Below are 16,397 nucleotides of genomic sequence, written 5' to 3' on the forward strand. Positions count from 1 at the left end.
AATTTGCCAGAGTTGTCTAGGGAACGTTATTTACTGATGATTGGCAATACAAAATGTTAAATATTTTGCTGTAACTAATTTTAACATGAAAGTTGTTTTTTTTGGGGGGAGAGGGGGAGAAGGGAAGGATAGCTACATGGGGAGGAAAATGAATGGGAGAAGCCGAGAGAGGTGGGTAGCTGAGTAAATTTCCTTCTGTTCATTCTACAAATTGTCTATCAAGTGCAATTAAGAGCTAAGATATGAGCCTGTTGACATCACAACAATAATTCATTTCACTAATAAAGCCAATTTCCCTTGAAATGAGAACAAAGCAAGGGTTTCTTAAGTTCTGCTTTCACTTAGCAGAAGCTCTAGAAGCTCCAAGACTGAGAGACACTGACAATTCTTACCGGTGAACTCAATAGTATATAGCTCCATGCCTCTCCTCCAACTCTTAACCTGCCTCCAAGAGTCTCTCAACATCACTCAGGTGAAACAAACAGGCGTAGGGAAGTACATAGATATTGAGTCAGATCCATCCTAAAAGTTAACAGGAGTTTCTTTGAAAAGAATTGAAGCCTTAAGGACAAAAGATGCTCCTACAAAGTTCTTAACAGCTGTTAAATAACTTACTGTTTAATGTTTGTGGACTAACGGATCATTGGAATGTCCTTTGATGAAAAAATAAATGCAATTACACATTCAGTAGCTGGGATAGCACTTAAGGCTGATTTGCAATAGATAGTTCTCTTAAACATCAAATTAGGGTAACTAGTGGTGTAGTAGAGCACCAGCCCTGGAGTCAAGAGGATCCGAGTTCAAATATGACTTCAAACTTGTGTGGGCAAATCACTTAGCCCCAGCTGCCTCAAAAACAAACAAATAACCCCTCAAATTAAAAACCTCCAAATAACTTGATTGTTATGAAGATTCCTAGAATTGGGAACAATGATAACCATGGTCTAATTAATTCATAAGCATAAGAAGAGAATAAATATCCTAAGTTGGTTCATGAATTTCAGTAACTACTGCTGTTATCACAATCTTAACTACTTCATGTCTTTGGAAAAAGTTGATGGAAGAAATTCATCATGTTACTATGAAAGAAAATGTTGAAAAACATGACTTAATAAGCCTGTAGTAAAAAGGGTATGAAAGCAAATTCAAAGCCAAGATGAAAATTTAAGTCTCAAAGGTTTCAGAAGAGGTATAGTATAGTCCATCTTATGTTGATACTTACTTTAAAAGTCCTAACACTCTCCTAATGTTCTTTGGTATTTCTTATAAATGAATCTGGTAATTTATGTTTGATGATGAAATTTTTATTTTATCTTACAGAGAACTGGGATCATCAAGAATTCAGGAGTTATGGGACAGTTAGGTGGAACAGTAGATAAAACATCAGCCCTAGAGTCAGGAGGATCAGAGTTTAAATCTAGCTTCAGTCATTTGACCAGCTATTGACCCGGGGCAAGTCACTTAACCCTGATTGCCTCAGCCTCCCCTACTTTTCCAAGAATTCAGGCATGACTCACAGCTTCAGTTTAAAAAACAACAACAACAACAAAAAAACTGATTTAAAAAATTATAATAATTGAGGACACAAATGTGGCATGCGAGAAAGAAACCTGAGATATTGCGCTTATTGGCTGTGACTAGCCATTGACTCTGGGCAAGTCACAATCTCTCCGTGTATTAAGTTTTTTAAAACAAGAAAATGAATGGATCAAGCTAGATGATTTCTGTCCTTTTAGCCTCTAAAGTTGTGACTAAGGTTTGCATACTGACATTTTTGGGTCCATAAAGATCATTTAAAGAATTCTACAAGAGAAGCCAATGATAATTTTAATCAACAGTAAGTTGTCTTAATGACTACTTAAACGACTACTCAAGTACTCAAGGGATCTGCATTGTTCTTTATCATGTCCTATGTTATTCTTCTCTAATTTGATTAACGACAGAGCATCACAAATTTAAAAGTAGAAGAGATCTTGACGGTCACTTAGTTCAACTTTAAATTTACAAGTGAGAAAACTGACCTGTTGAAAAATCATCCATCCAGGAAGAGCTTTTCATTTACTGTCTTCTCCAAGAATCACACTGTCTTAAAACTTTTTAATGCATTTATTTTTCTGCCTTGTCCATACTCCTTTAAAAAATATTTTATTTTTTAATTGGCAATTTTTTCCCTCCTACTCTATGCCTCTCCTTAATTGAGAGCAAAAGAAAAATCTTACCAACAAAGCCAAGCAAAAAAAATTTCCTCATTGGACATATCCAAAAAATATGCCTTATCCTGCATGGAGTCCTTCCTTTCACCTATTAGAACGTAGTAGTAATGTTTCATCATTAGTCGTCTGGAAATCATAGCTGTTCATTACCCTGATCAAAGTCCCAAATTCTTTCAAAGTTATTTGTCTCACTTTAATCTGTATCATTTAATGTTAATCCTCCTAGGTTTCAACCTAACTATCCCTTTCAAAATTTCTTAGAACACAATAATATTTCCTTAAATTAGATACCATACGTTGTCCAGTCATTCTCCAATTGATGGACACCCCCTCCCCCCATATTCCCAATTTCTGCTACCTCAAAAAGAGCTATGCATATTTTTGTGTATTTTTATAGTTTCACTTCAGATAAATTATTCTTTAATCTCTCCCTTCCTGTTTTCCTGGACATATCCTGTCTTCTTTGTCCATAGACTTCTTTATCTGTCTTCCTGTGCTAACCTAATCTGACAAATGATTCACAGATTTTTTCTTTTTATATGGTACATTTTCTAGATCTTCTTAGATGAATTTGAGAGGAGGGAGAGTCTTAAAGTCTTTCTCCCTGCCATTCTGCCATCTTGGTTCTGCCCTGTATCCATCTTTTTCCCTAGCTATCCACTTCCTTCTTATAGCTGCCTCCTGGCTTCCCCAGTCATTTTGAATGGTAATTTCCCTTTGAGATAATCTCCAATTTGGTCTGTATGTTTGCATGCTGTCTCCTTATTTATATCAGGAACACCTTGCCTTTCTTTGTATCCTCAAAAATTAGCACAGTGTAGTTAGAAGGCAAAAAATAAACTCTGATCTCATAGTGTTTATAATCCAATGGAGGACACAACACACAAAAAACTACAGACCTTAATAAATGATCATGATTACAATTCAAATAAATCTTTTCCAGTCTATAAAAAAACTATTTCTCCTGCCCTGCTCAGAAGCTTAAGAGCCGTGGGGCCTGAGGAACCCAAACATTTTAGACCTACAGCTCTGGTTAGCTATCAGGAGAATCTTTATGCAGCTCGGTATATTCTAACTTTTAAAGAAAGTAGGGTACCAGTGTAGATATTCTACCCAGCTCTGAAAATTATTCCTTTTCTGTAACTGATCCAAGTACATATCTCTGTGTTCATTCCCTCCTTCTTTCTCCCTGCTCTACTGCCCCATAGGTATTCAGCCCCTGAAATAGTTATTTTCATACCAAACTAGAGAAATTCATTGAAAGCAAAATGGAACTGTAACTTAAAGGAAGATACTCAATATGTCAACATAACTATGCAAATTAGATGGAAATACAATGTTAAACATTGGTGGTGTACTGATACAATTTATGGACAGAACAAAGATTTCTTTTTTTAAAAGAAAAAAATGAAGGTCAGTGTGATTTGCTCAAGATCACACAACTAAGGAGCTTGGACTCAAACCTTGTTCTTCTGATTACAAAAGCTCTTAAATCAATACAATGCTGACTCTCAAAAGTCCTACAGATAAAGGATGTAGATTTTTTAAAACAGAATGAAAAATGAATGAGTAAGTGGGAAGAAGTAGGAAGAAGAATGTTTTTAAGTGCATAAAATTGATACAACAAATTATATAGGAAATGAATTACACTGAAACACAGTTAATAAATATTCCCTCCTCCCAGGTTAAGAACTCCTGGCCTAAAATGAAGGAGGCAAATTTGTCCTCAAAGAAATCACTGAGATTTGATGCAAAGAGATTCATAACTAAAATACAGTTCTGAGAAAAGTCATCCAAAAACAAACAAGAGTATGGGAAGGACAAAATGTATATTAAAATATATTTATTTGAAGAAACTTAAGAAATGATATTGTCATTAAATTATATTGTAGGCTAGGTTCAAAAACATGAGATAATACTGTTGAAAACTATCTTTGCATGTATTTGGAAAATGAAAATACTATTAAAAACCAAATCAGGCACATCAGGAGAGGAGAATCTGATAAATATAATCTGGCTAGTCTTTAGCGAAGTTTTTGATGAAATTTCTCATGCTTTTTGTATAGAAAAGAAAAGCCTAGGCTATACAAAAAGACAATTCAACGGATTTAGAAGTGGTTGAATAGCCAAGCTCAAAGAATGATCATTTACTGCTTACTGTCAACTTGGAAGGATTTTCCTGTCGAATGTTCCAGGGATTATGCTGGGCCTTGTGCTGTTTTAACCTAGTTTGGCAAAGAGCTAAATAAAGGGGATAGATGTCATGCTAATCAACTTCACACCTGACACAATGCTTGGAGAGACAGCTAGCAAAGTAGATAAAAGTAAGAATTTAAAAGATCTTGACAGGATAGGACACTGTGCCACATATACCAAGATGAAATTTAAGAGGAACAAAAGTTTGAAGTTCACTGGTATAAAGAAGGGGAAGAGCAGTTAAAAAAAAAAACAAAACCCCAAAATAAAAATGTAAGCATTTTATGGGCTGCAGACTCAATATGAATTAACAATGAGATATGTAGCAACTGAGAAAACTAATGCAATCTTAGATTGCACTGAAAGCACAGTACCCACAACATTCAGAGTGACTTGTTCAAGACCACACAGCTAAGAAACGATGATACTCTTAAAAAAAAAGAAGGAAAGAGGACAAATAGATATTTTAGTTAAATGAAACCAAAAGTGGCTTATCTCAAGATAAAGCCTATGAAACATTAAGATCTAAGAGTGGGATCAAAGCTCCCTTTAATGAAATCTACATGAACTCTACTAAAATTTATCGACATGAACAAATAATGAGTCATTTTTCTAGTCTCACTGGACACTAAGCCTCCCAATAAACTGTGATTCAGCCCCATTGGCTTTCTCCTCTTATCGTCAAACAGAACATTCCAACTCCCATCACCACACCCTTGCACTGTCCTTCACAACTACAAGAAATGACCTCCTTCCTTATTTCTGCCTGAAAGAATGGTTTTCTTCCTGAGGTGAAGTTTAGTATCATCCTTTAACTTTCCTTTCTCTGACCAACAGCTAGTACCTTCTCCTATATAGTATTTATCTACTTTGTATTTACATTGTTTTATTTGCATTCTGTGTATATGTATTTATTTTCTCCCCATTAAAAATGTATGCTCCTAGAAAATAGAATTCATTTTATCCTCTGTATAGGTATAACCAGCACCCAACATATAGTAGGCACATAATGTTTGGTTGACTGATTGAGAATGATAATTCAGGACCAGGCCTTTGTCACCAGAAGTTACAGAAGGGTTAAAGACTAGCCTCAATGATCAAGGATTATACAAGGGAACTGTGGAGAAAAAGCAATAATTTCTTCAGTCTTTAAACATTTAGTATTTATTAAATACCTAGATAGACATAACTGGATGTCCAGAATTATACATCAGAAGCTTGCTATCTCATGGACTGACATGACAAAGCTTTTCATATTAGGAGTATAGATGTAAAATATCCTGGGTACTAGAATTAGAGTGTCATCATATGTGGAAATACTGCCACAATTATATATGCTGACATAGCAAGAATTCATAAAAATTCAACAGTAACATTTTAAACAAATGCCATAATTCCAAATAATTGTTCTCTAAGCAACATAGAATTAAAATTAAGGCATAGACACTTGGCAAACAAAATAAGAATTCATAACAGAATGAGGTACTATTTAGCTCTGTTGTCTTGTCTCCTACTAGAATTGTACAAGGATGCTTTTAGTAAGCCTACAGAAAATGAGCTTACATCCAAATCCTTCTGTTCAACTATAAACCAGAGTTTTTTCATCCATCATTACTTGTCCCAAGACCATTTCTACATGAACCCCATCAAAGATAAAGAAGATTGTAACAATAATTTCCTCTAATTTCAACTCATCTTTCATGCTGCACAGATAGTAGGGGGCAGGAGGGAGGATAATAGCAAAATATCTAGGAAAACTCTTGACAAGGTGATAAACAATATGTATTTCATAGGCCCAGAAACTTACTGTAGTTGTGAGCATGGAGATATTGAGTGATTTGCTTGCGAGGGATAACAAGTCACTGTGTCTCAGAAGTAAAATTTGAACTCAGATTTTCACAGACCCAAGGGTCACCTGTCAATCTACACAATGCCTCTTTTTCAATATATAAAAATGATATTGAAGAGATATTACAATTTGAAAAGGAAAAAGCTGAAAAACCTTAAATTCTTCCATTTCCTTGTTACCCAGACCCATAAACTAGGTTATCATTCTCAACTTCTCCCTTCCACTCACCTTCAATCTGTTGCCAAATTTAGTGGTTTCTGTATCCACAACATCTTGTTTTCCTTATCTCCATTAACAACCACAACTCTTATTCATCATTTCTCATCTGAACTACTGAAATAACCTACTAATTGGTTTCCTTAACCCAGCTCTCTCCCTACTTTGATCAAGTCCTATCTTACCCGTTAAGGTGGCTTTTCCCCTCTTGTTTTTCTTTCCTCTTTTTTTTTTTTAAACTTAATAATATTTTTCCAATTACATGTAAAAATAGTTTTCAATTTTCATTCTTTTTGTTGTGGTTTGCTTGAGTTTTATTTTCTTTCTTTCTCTTTTTTAAACTTTTTGATCGATTTTTCTTGTGCAGCAAGATGATATAAATATTTATTCTTATATTGTATTTAACATATATTTTTGCCATGTTTAACTTATACTGGTTTACATGCTATCTAGGGGAGGGGCTGGAAAGAAGAGGTGGAAAAATCGGAACAAGATTTTGCAAGGGTCAATGTTGAAAATTTAACCCTGCATTTTTTGAAAATAAAAAAACTTCAATTAAAAGAAAATAGTTTTCAACATCCATTTTTGTAAGATTTTGAGTTACAAAAATTTCCCTTTCCTTTCCTGTCTAAGACAGCAAACAATCTGATATAGGTTATACAAGAAAAATCATTTTAAACATTTTCATATTAGTCATATTATTAAAGAAGTCTGAGGACAAAAGGTTAAAACCAAGAGAAAGATAAACAAACAAAGGAAAAAATAGTATGCTCCAATCTGCATTCACTCTCTATAGTTCTCTCTCTTCGTGTGGATGGCATTTTCCATCCCCAATCTATTGGAATTGTCTTTGATTACCACACTGTTGAGAAGAGTTAAGTTTATCATAGTTAATCATCATACAACCTCAACTAATGAACATCCACTCAATTTCCAGTTCTTTGCCACTACAAAAAGAATTGCTACAAATATTTTTTTGAACATGTTTGTCCTTTTCTTTCTTTTGTGATCTCTTTGAGATACAGATCCAGTAATGGTACTGCTGGATCAAAGGGTATGCACAGTTGTTATTGAAATTTGGGCTGAAATGCCTTCCAAAAGTAGAAAATAACAGGCTTATGACAAGGTGATTGCTACTTGAAGGAAAAATATCATTATCACCATCATCAGTGCCTATGTTCCCACCATGACAAACTCTGATGAGGTAAAGAAAAATTTTATGAAGACCTGGAGACCCTTATTATCAAGGTGCCAAAAGAGGACAAGCTTATAATTCTGGGTGACTTTAACTAGTTGAGTGTAGGCTTAGACTATCAGACATGGAGTGAATCTTTGGGAGGGATAGAGTTGGAAACAGCAACAATGGCCGTTTACTATTGAAAACTTGTATATCTCATGATCTTCTCATCACCAACAATGCAATAAAAGCCACACAAAATAAAACTTTGTGGATACACCCTTGCAGCAAATATTCTATTAGATGCAGCATACATTGGCTTTTAATAGACTATAAGAAGTTACAAGAAGAAGAGGCAAACAGAATGTGAAAGTGATCAAAGCAATGTGTAGGGCAGAATGCTGAACTGATCATATATTTATTCTCTTCAAGATGAAAACTTGCATTCAACAAAAGTGGTGGCCCCAAGACAAAAAGACTACTAGAAGAATTAATGTCAACAGATTAGAGTGCTTCTCTGAGAAAGAATAGTTTGTTACTAACTCGGACGGTAAGTTAAGCCAACACACAGTTGGCAACAATGGAGCAGAAAAGGGGCAAGCAACTTTCATAGATTTTGTGTATATCAATGTATTCACTCATTTGGGTTAAAAGACTCACAGATATCAAGACTGATTTGATGAAAATGATGGGGAAATTCAGAAGCTGCTAAAAGAAAAACAAGATCTCTACTGGGTATACTAGCAGGATAGTTCATCCATGTCTAATTCCATCAAAAGTAAAGTACAATCAAAATTTAAGAGAGATGAAAGATTCTTCGCTCAGTAAAAAGACAGATGAAATTCAATTTTATGCTGTTGGCAACAATCCAAAGTGTTTTTTATGATGCCCTGAGCTATGGTGCATCTCAACTACTTAGTGCAGGTGGTGCTAGTGATAAGGACAGGATCCTAAAAGAGATGAGTTGTATACTTCCATAGTGTTCTCAACAGACCATCATCAACCAATGCAGCTCCTACTGACTGTTTAACTCAAGTTGAAAACAATCACTCTCTAGCTGAAGTTTCAACTGAAGAGGCTTTGATTGCCATTAGGTTACTTTTTTGTGGTAAAGCAATGGGTGTAAATGAGATTTACAGGGTGGGTAGGGGGGCCCAATCACGCATACAAAAGTTGATTGAAAATTTTCCAGATTATACAGCAAAAAGAAGTTATACTCCTCAGGAGTTCAAGGATGCCTCCATTATCTGTCTTTGTAAAGGTAAAGGGAATAGATTGTCCTGACAATCACAGGGAGGTCTTTCTCTTAGTCATTGCTGGCACAACCCTCCCTCACTTAAATCTAATTCACTTGCATAATCTCCCTGATGTCATGGTCCTCTTAGGGAACCAAGGACAAGCAAACAACATTGCCAGAGTCCTTCTTAATAAGCTGACCTATGAATATACCCAGAAAAAAAGCCAACTACTTCTTAGCCAGGAAAAATGCTAGGAGTAAAACAGAGATCTGTATACTACATCCTTGTAGATCTGATCAAGACCTCTGATACTGTCAATCATGAGAGCCTATTGACAATTATGTCAAAATTTAGTTGGCTTTAAAAAGTTCATCAGTACAATACGCCAACTTCATGATGGCATGTTTGACCGGGTTCTGGATAATGGGTAATATTCTTGAGCTTTCCTAGTCACCAATGAAGTGAAACAAGGCTGTGTACTTGCTCCCATGCTTTTTAGCATGATGTTTTCAAGCACCTTCAATTGAGTACAAACATGGAATCAAAGTCAGCTACCACACTTAGGGTAAATTGTTCAACTTGAAAAGGCTACAAGTCAAAATTAAAGTAGAGGGAGTGTGGGTACATGATTTTTTGTTTGCAGATGATTGTACACTCAGTGCAGCCTCTGAAGTTGAAATATAACAAAGTATGAATCAATTCTCTGCTGCTTGTGCTAATTTTGGGCAAAAAATTAACAACAAGAAAACATAGGTCCTCCCATCAGCCAGCTGTACAATAGCCATACGTGGAATGAGTAGTTACAATAAAAGATGAGGTTTTGAATGCTGTGGATAAGTTCTCACCTTGTATACTTTCTAGGGATGTCCACATTGATAAGAGATTGATACATGCATTGCCAGAGTTAGCTCAGTGTTTGGATGCTCCAAAAAAAGTATGGGAGAAGACTGACTGTCAAGTTGAAGGTCTAGAGAGCTACTGTGCTGACATCATTGTTGAAAGCCTTTGAAACCTGGACAGTACATTCCCCTCAAAGCACTTCCAAATGAATTGTTTAAAGAAGATTCTAAAGATCACCTGGCAGGATAAGGCACTGGCCACTGAGGTCCTTTCTCAAACTAAGCTGCCAAGCATTCCAACTCTACTGCAGTGAGCACACCTCTGTTGGGCTGGCCACACTGTTCCAATGTCAAATGTAGGCTTGCCAAAAAAATTATCTTATGGAGGACTCACACAGAGCCAGTGCTCATAAGATGGTCAAAAAAAGTAATACAAGGACACTCTCAAGATTTCTCTTAAGAACTTTAGAACTGACTGTAGGACATGAGAAACCGTGGCATAGGACTGCCCAGCATGGTATGCCCTCATCAGAGAAGGAAGGTGTTGTGCTCTATGAGTAAAGTAGAATGGAGTTAGCCCAAAAGAAACGTGAGATAAGCAAAATTAGTGAAGCTACTCCAAATGTTCATATGGACTATTTGTGCCTGACCTGTGGCAGAATACTCTGAACTTGTACTGGTCACATTGTGACTCAACTCTAACATAGTGATGTTATTTTGGTTCTCTCTCTCTCTCTTAAAAATTATTATAGCTTTTTATTTACAAGACATATGCATGGGTAATTTTCAGCATTGACCCTTGCAAAACCTTCTTTTCCAACTTTTCCCCTCTTTCCCCCTATCCCCTCCCCTAGATGGCAGGTAGACCCATACATGTTAAATATGTTAAAGTATATGTTAAATGCAATATATGTGTACATATTTATACAGTTATCTTATTGCACAAGAAAAAAATGGATTTAGAAAGAAGGTAAAAATAACCCAAGAAGGAAAACAAAAATGCAAGCATATAATAACAGAAGGAGTGGAAATGCTATGTTGTGGTCCACACTCATTTCCCACAGTTCTTTCGCTGGATGTAACTGGTTATCTTCATTACTGAACAATTGGAATTGATTTGGTTCATCTCATTGTTTAAGAGAGCCATGTCCATCACTATTTTGGTTCTCTTTGAGAAGGGCACCAACCAACCAACTGGTCCTAAGGACATAGTCCCAAATTGCTCTCAGGATGGTTGGATCATTTCATAACTCAAACAACAATGTAGTAGTGTCCCCGTTTTCCCACATCCTATCTAACATTTATTATTATCTTTTCCTGTCATCTTAGCTAATCTGATAGTGTGAGGTGAGTTGTCTTAATTTGCATTGCTCTAATTAATAGTAATTTGAGCATTTTTTCAGATGACTATAGATGGCTTTAATTTTTTCATCTGAAAATTGCCTGCTCATATCCTTTGACCATTTATCAATTGAGGAATGACTTGTATTTTTATAAATTTGACTCAGTTCTTTAAATATTTTAGAAATGAGGCCTTTACCAGAAATACTAGCTATAAAAATTGTTTCCCAGCTTTCTGCTTCTATTTCCAAGCTTATGTTTTAGTCATGTCACCTTCCTGCTCAATGAACTTCAGTGGTTCCCTATCACTTCAAGAATCAAATATCTCCTACTTTGTTGGCACTGAAAGCTCTTCATAGCCTATCATCTTCCTTCCTTTTTAGTCTACTAATACTTTTCTTCAATTCCATTCATGTGTTCTATGATCAGCAACACTAGTCTACTTGAAGCAACTTCAAACAACATCTATATCTGGTCTTTACTTCTTTGTTAGTCCCTTATCTTGAGAATGCTTTGCCCTTTTACCGATTTCTTAGTTTCCCTGACTTATAATATACTGCCTGTATTATCACAAAACTTTAACAGTTCTGCATTCGTGGCCTATATGACCTATTCATCTATTGCAAATAAATAAAACAGACATACACAGTAAGAATGCTTGATTATATAATCTCCTTGGAAAAATGTTCTCTACTAAAAACCTACCAACAACATAATGATGTGAAGAATTGATACAAAAAATGTAGCATTTTTCTAGTATGTCTACTTAAGTCACTAAGGTTCTGTCTAGCTTTAAATCAATCACTCTTCTTCCCTCCCCCCCGGCAACAGAGAATAAAGTACAAGTAGAAAGCATATACCTGAACAAAATTCCCAAACTAAAAACTCCTAAGAACATCATAGCCAAAATCCATGGCTTCCAGGACAAAGAAAAAATAGAGCAAATATGTAGAAAAAAAGAATCCAAGAACTAAGAAGCCACAGTCAGAAACAAATTATAAGCCCTCACTATAAAAGAACACAAAACTTGGAATGCAATAATCTAGAAGGCAGAAAATATATATGGGTTTATAGCCAAAAATAATTTATTCACCCAAACTTAGTTTATACTCCAGGGGAGAAAGTGGACTCTAAATTAAGTAGAGGATTTCTAAGCATTCCTGATGAAAAGACCAAAATTATGAAGAAACTCTGAAATTCAAACACAGGTGTGAAGAGAAACATAAAAAGGTAAATATGAATGAACAATGACAAAGGACAAAATGCTCACATTCACATATGGGGAGATGATACATATATCCCCGTTCTCATCAGGAGTCACAGAGGGTGCCCAATTAGATAAGTTCTAGGAGTAGTTGTTGCATCTTGATGAACTGAAGAACTTAAAGGGAGAGTAAGAGAACCACATTACAGGGAAGTGGGGGGAGAGGGAGCGGGCGCTGAGAAGCTAAAGGGAAGGAAGAAAAAGGAAAGGTAGGGGAAATTATTTTAGATTAAGGTACTCCCTCTAAGGGATTAAAAAGCATATATATATATATAAAATAAAAAAAACAAAAACCCTTATATTCTTTGACATAGAAAGAATGGAAATCTGAAGGGGCGTCCATAAACTGGACAATGGATAAACTAGTTATGGTACATAAATGTTATGGAATACTAATGTGCTGATTTTTCATCAACACAATGACCAACTATGATTCCAGAACACTAATGATGAAACATGCTACCATACTGTCTCCTATAGCACTAAAGGTATAGCAATGAAGGATTCAAAATGAAAAAAAAAAATAAGACCATTTTTTTTTTGGGAGATGGCCAGTGTGGCAATTTGTTTAGCTTGCCAATACATGTTTGTAATGGGTTTGGTTTTTCTTCTTTCCTAAAATGGCAGGGAGAGAAGGGGTGAATTGGATGATTAAAACAAAATATTTTTTGAAAAATTAAAAAAAAACCTCAAAACATTTTAGTACTATAACAAAATACAATTGAAAATAAAATTTAGCTGATAAAAAAAATTAGGACAGCCCAATTTAAAGACATGTATTAAAAGTATTGTGTATGAGGAACTGTTAAGTGGGGGCAGTATGGCTGCAGCAGAAATAGCTTTCATTTTCAAAGTATCATTCTTAGAACGAAGCATAATGTTTTATCCAATAGTTTTTAAATTAAAAAAAAATTTTATAGATGCTTAAAAAGAAAAAATTGAAGTCATATGAACAAACCAACAAACTTATTATATCTATTAGTATATCTCCCAAATGCCATTTGTGGTTCTCTCTGTAGAGAAGAAAGTTGCTTGATCACTGGTCATTTAAAGCCAAGATTGGGCCACACAGTATTTCTAGGGAAATGACATATTATTTTGCAGAGGGTGAGGTGAGGGGTGGAGGTAGTAAATGCTTGTCTAGATTGTACATGTCATCTGCACGAAGGTAAAAAGTCACAAAAATGAGTAGCCTCTAATATTTATATAATTGTTGGGACTGCTTATGTCTATGCAACTGTTGGAATGTCTATTTACTTTAGTACATCCACGGTCAACAAGCACATACTTATGTGTGTGCTATGTATGTATGTATGTACACGTATATTCACATATGCACACAAACAGAAAAAATTTATAGATAAAACCTCTCTTTTATCTTTTCTGATTATTTTATTTTTCTATATTTTCCCTCCTATACTTTTCTGATTTCACAAACTGGTCTCAACTTATTTATTCAACCATACCTGACACTTAAGGGCATTGGGGAAGTGGGCCTGCCTTGGTGCCCTTAGCACTCTTCCCACCTGTTAGCAAGTGAAATGAGGTAAAATAAACATTGAGAGCAAGCAATCATAAGGGGTTAATGAGGAAAATGAGAAACAAGGGCTTTACCTCTGCAATAGCAGAGGTGTGTTTTTCAGTCGTCTGGTTTTTATATCATGAAACATAGGTTATCATCAGAACAGTCCTCCCAAAGCCCAAACTCCCCTGCCCCTCAATGTCCTTTCCAATTAAGTTTTCTGTCTATGTCGTGTTCATTGCTCACTTGAATCCTTGAATATAGTTTGTATGATTTGAGAGAAAAAAAAAATGTGGACTTAGGAATTAGAAGACATGTGTTAAATGCAATTTATGGGTCACAAGAGTTGGAAAAGTCACTAAACTTCCCATCTGCCCTCTCCCCACCCCCAGTCCAGTTTTCTTAACTACAAAACAGGGATGGTAACACGTGTAGTACCACTCTCACATAGGTTCTGGGAAGAAAAGTTTGCTACAAGAATGGAAGCTATTATTCTTGTTACTACCTTCTCTTTTTCCTTGGCATTAACTTCAAGTCTCTCTCAAGTCTTCTTTCCTTGTGACTATTTAACTTCTGAGCAGGGAAGGATCTTGGGGTTGAAACCTCTGGTTTTTAAAACATCTGTGATATCCTTCTACTCCTGGACTGAACACTCCCAGAGGAAATCACACAACTCTGGTAGCTGAGCCCACTATTTGCTTAAGCTATTTCCTCTATCTTTTTTCCTTTCAGTCAAGTCTAGAAAAGGCTTTTCATACAACTTTGGCTTCAAAATTCAGATTTTTTTTTGTATTTGCAAATGTATGTCCTACTTCATAATTCACCTGGAACAATACTACAATTTTTGTCACTGAGGCCCATTCCCCCAATGTTTTCTTTCCTTTTAGCTTCTGTAAGACTGTTCTTTTCTGGTTCTCCAGTTATGTTTGATCATACTGTTTTTGCCCATAAGAATGAGTTTCACTGAAGGTTCTATCCATGAGTTCTGTCCCTTTCTCTTACTTTGATTTCATCTATATATAGTTTCAAATATCACCACTATGCAGATTACTCTAAACCTATACAATAATTCTCTGTTAAACTGAAATAGGATTCTTCCCTAAACATAACTCTTCAAAAAGTCCCCTATTTCTGTTAAAGATATCACTGTCCTTCTATCCTTACAGATTTTCAATTTTATAGTCACTCTTGAGTCTTTCCTAGGGCTAAGACATCCTGAGAATTAGCTGACAAATTTAGTCTTTTAACTAATCTTTTTGCTTCTATCTACTTGCTTTATTTTCTAGTCTCCATCTTTCCATAAGGAAAAGAAATACTTTGTCAGAAGTTTTGTTACAATCTAGGTCTGTGATATTCCCAGAATTTTCCTCATTTACCACTTTGACAATCCCATCAAAAAAGGATCCACTAAAGTAAGAAAAATATTATTCTATGCACATGAGAATTATAAAGAAATATATAAGTAGACAATGAATAAGTGGCACAAATTTTAAAAATTCTAAGTCAATTATAAAATATAAGGGAAAAAGATCATTCAAGCAAATTCTTGTCAGGTGCAAAAAGAAATTAAGATACAATTTTAAAAACTCAAAAGAATACTTACTTCACCAGAGAGGCAGCTTCAGGAAGCACTTCAGCAAATGATTCGCGGAATATGATTGCATTTTTCCGTTTACAGTTCTGTATAACATCATTGGCCAGGTAAAAAAGATTCAGTCGGTGTGGAAAGGCAGCTAGAGATGAATAAAGATTTTTTAAAAAATTAGTATTTGTATGGGATATTACTGCACACAGTATTCTCAACTGCATTGTAGGTATGTCTATTTTCCATTTCATGAGATTGATTTGATGACAGTAAGACCAAAAGAGAGGTAATTTGATATTCAAACACCCAAATAAGCTGTTTTCTAGAAAAATAGATGGAATTCTGAAGGGTTATTATATTATTTGACCCTTTATCTTCAAGTAAATTAAACCTATAATTTACAAAAGAAATGTAATATAAAAGTCAACAATTAATACCTGAGTATTTTAAGGTAACTTTAGGCTGTCGCTAGTGAATACAGCAGGTGAAATATCTTATAGCTGATATTTTATTTAGGGGAGAAAACTGAGAAAATTCAAAGGATAAATTCCTTATCTCCACTGGCTTTTTGTCAGCAAGATTCACCATGGTAACCTAAGATCTACCTGAAAGGAATAATCATAATGTCTAATCTAATACTAAAGTTTTAATGACTTAATAGTCATTTCAAAAAAAAAAAAAGTCAATTTTAATACAGAAAAGTAAATAGCTGAACAAAATACATGTAGCTCCTAGGGTCAGCAGCTCTTCTTTTTGGGTGCAGTAATCTGATCTAACTCCTGATATGACAGGGGAGAAAGAGGATCCAAAAAAGTACAAAACTTAGCTGCTAGCTATGGGACTCTGGGCAAATAGCAATTTTCATTGGAATTTCCTTCACAGATAAAATTACAAATATAAATCCACTCTTCCAACCCCCCTTCCCTGATGATGACAACAACAACCCTTGTTGGTTTC

The 16,397-nt window shown here is 35.2% G+C and overlaps 1 protein-coding gene across 6 annotated transcripts in view; it reads right to left on the bottom strand.

Annotated features, from left to right (window-relative positions):
- The window catches only part of RPRD2 (regulation of nuclear pre-mRNA domain containing 2), an 88,405-nt gene that overhangs the window by 38,757 nt on the left and 33,251 nt on the right, over positions 1-16,397 (bottom strand). For all 6 annotated transcript variants that reach the window (XM_051992716.1, XM_051992715.1, XM_051992717.1 and 3 more), the window contains exon 2: positions 15,459-15,588. In XM_051992716.1, coding sequence (XP_051848676.1) covers positions 15,459-15,588 — 130 coding nt within the window. The remainder of the gene's footprint in view (positions 1-15,458; positions 15,589-16,397) is intronic.

Source organism: Antechinus flavipes, chromosome 4 (genome assembly GCF_016432865.1).
Source record: "Antechinus flavipes isolate AdamAnt ecotype Samford, QLD, Australia chromosome 4, AdamAnt_v2, whole genome shotgun sequence".
Classification (NCBI taxonomy): Eukaryota; Metazoa; Chordata; class Mammalia; order Dasyuromorphia; family Dasyuridae; genus Antechinus; species Antechinus flavipes.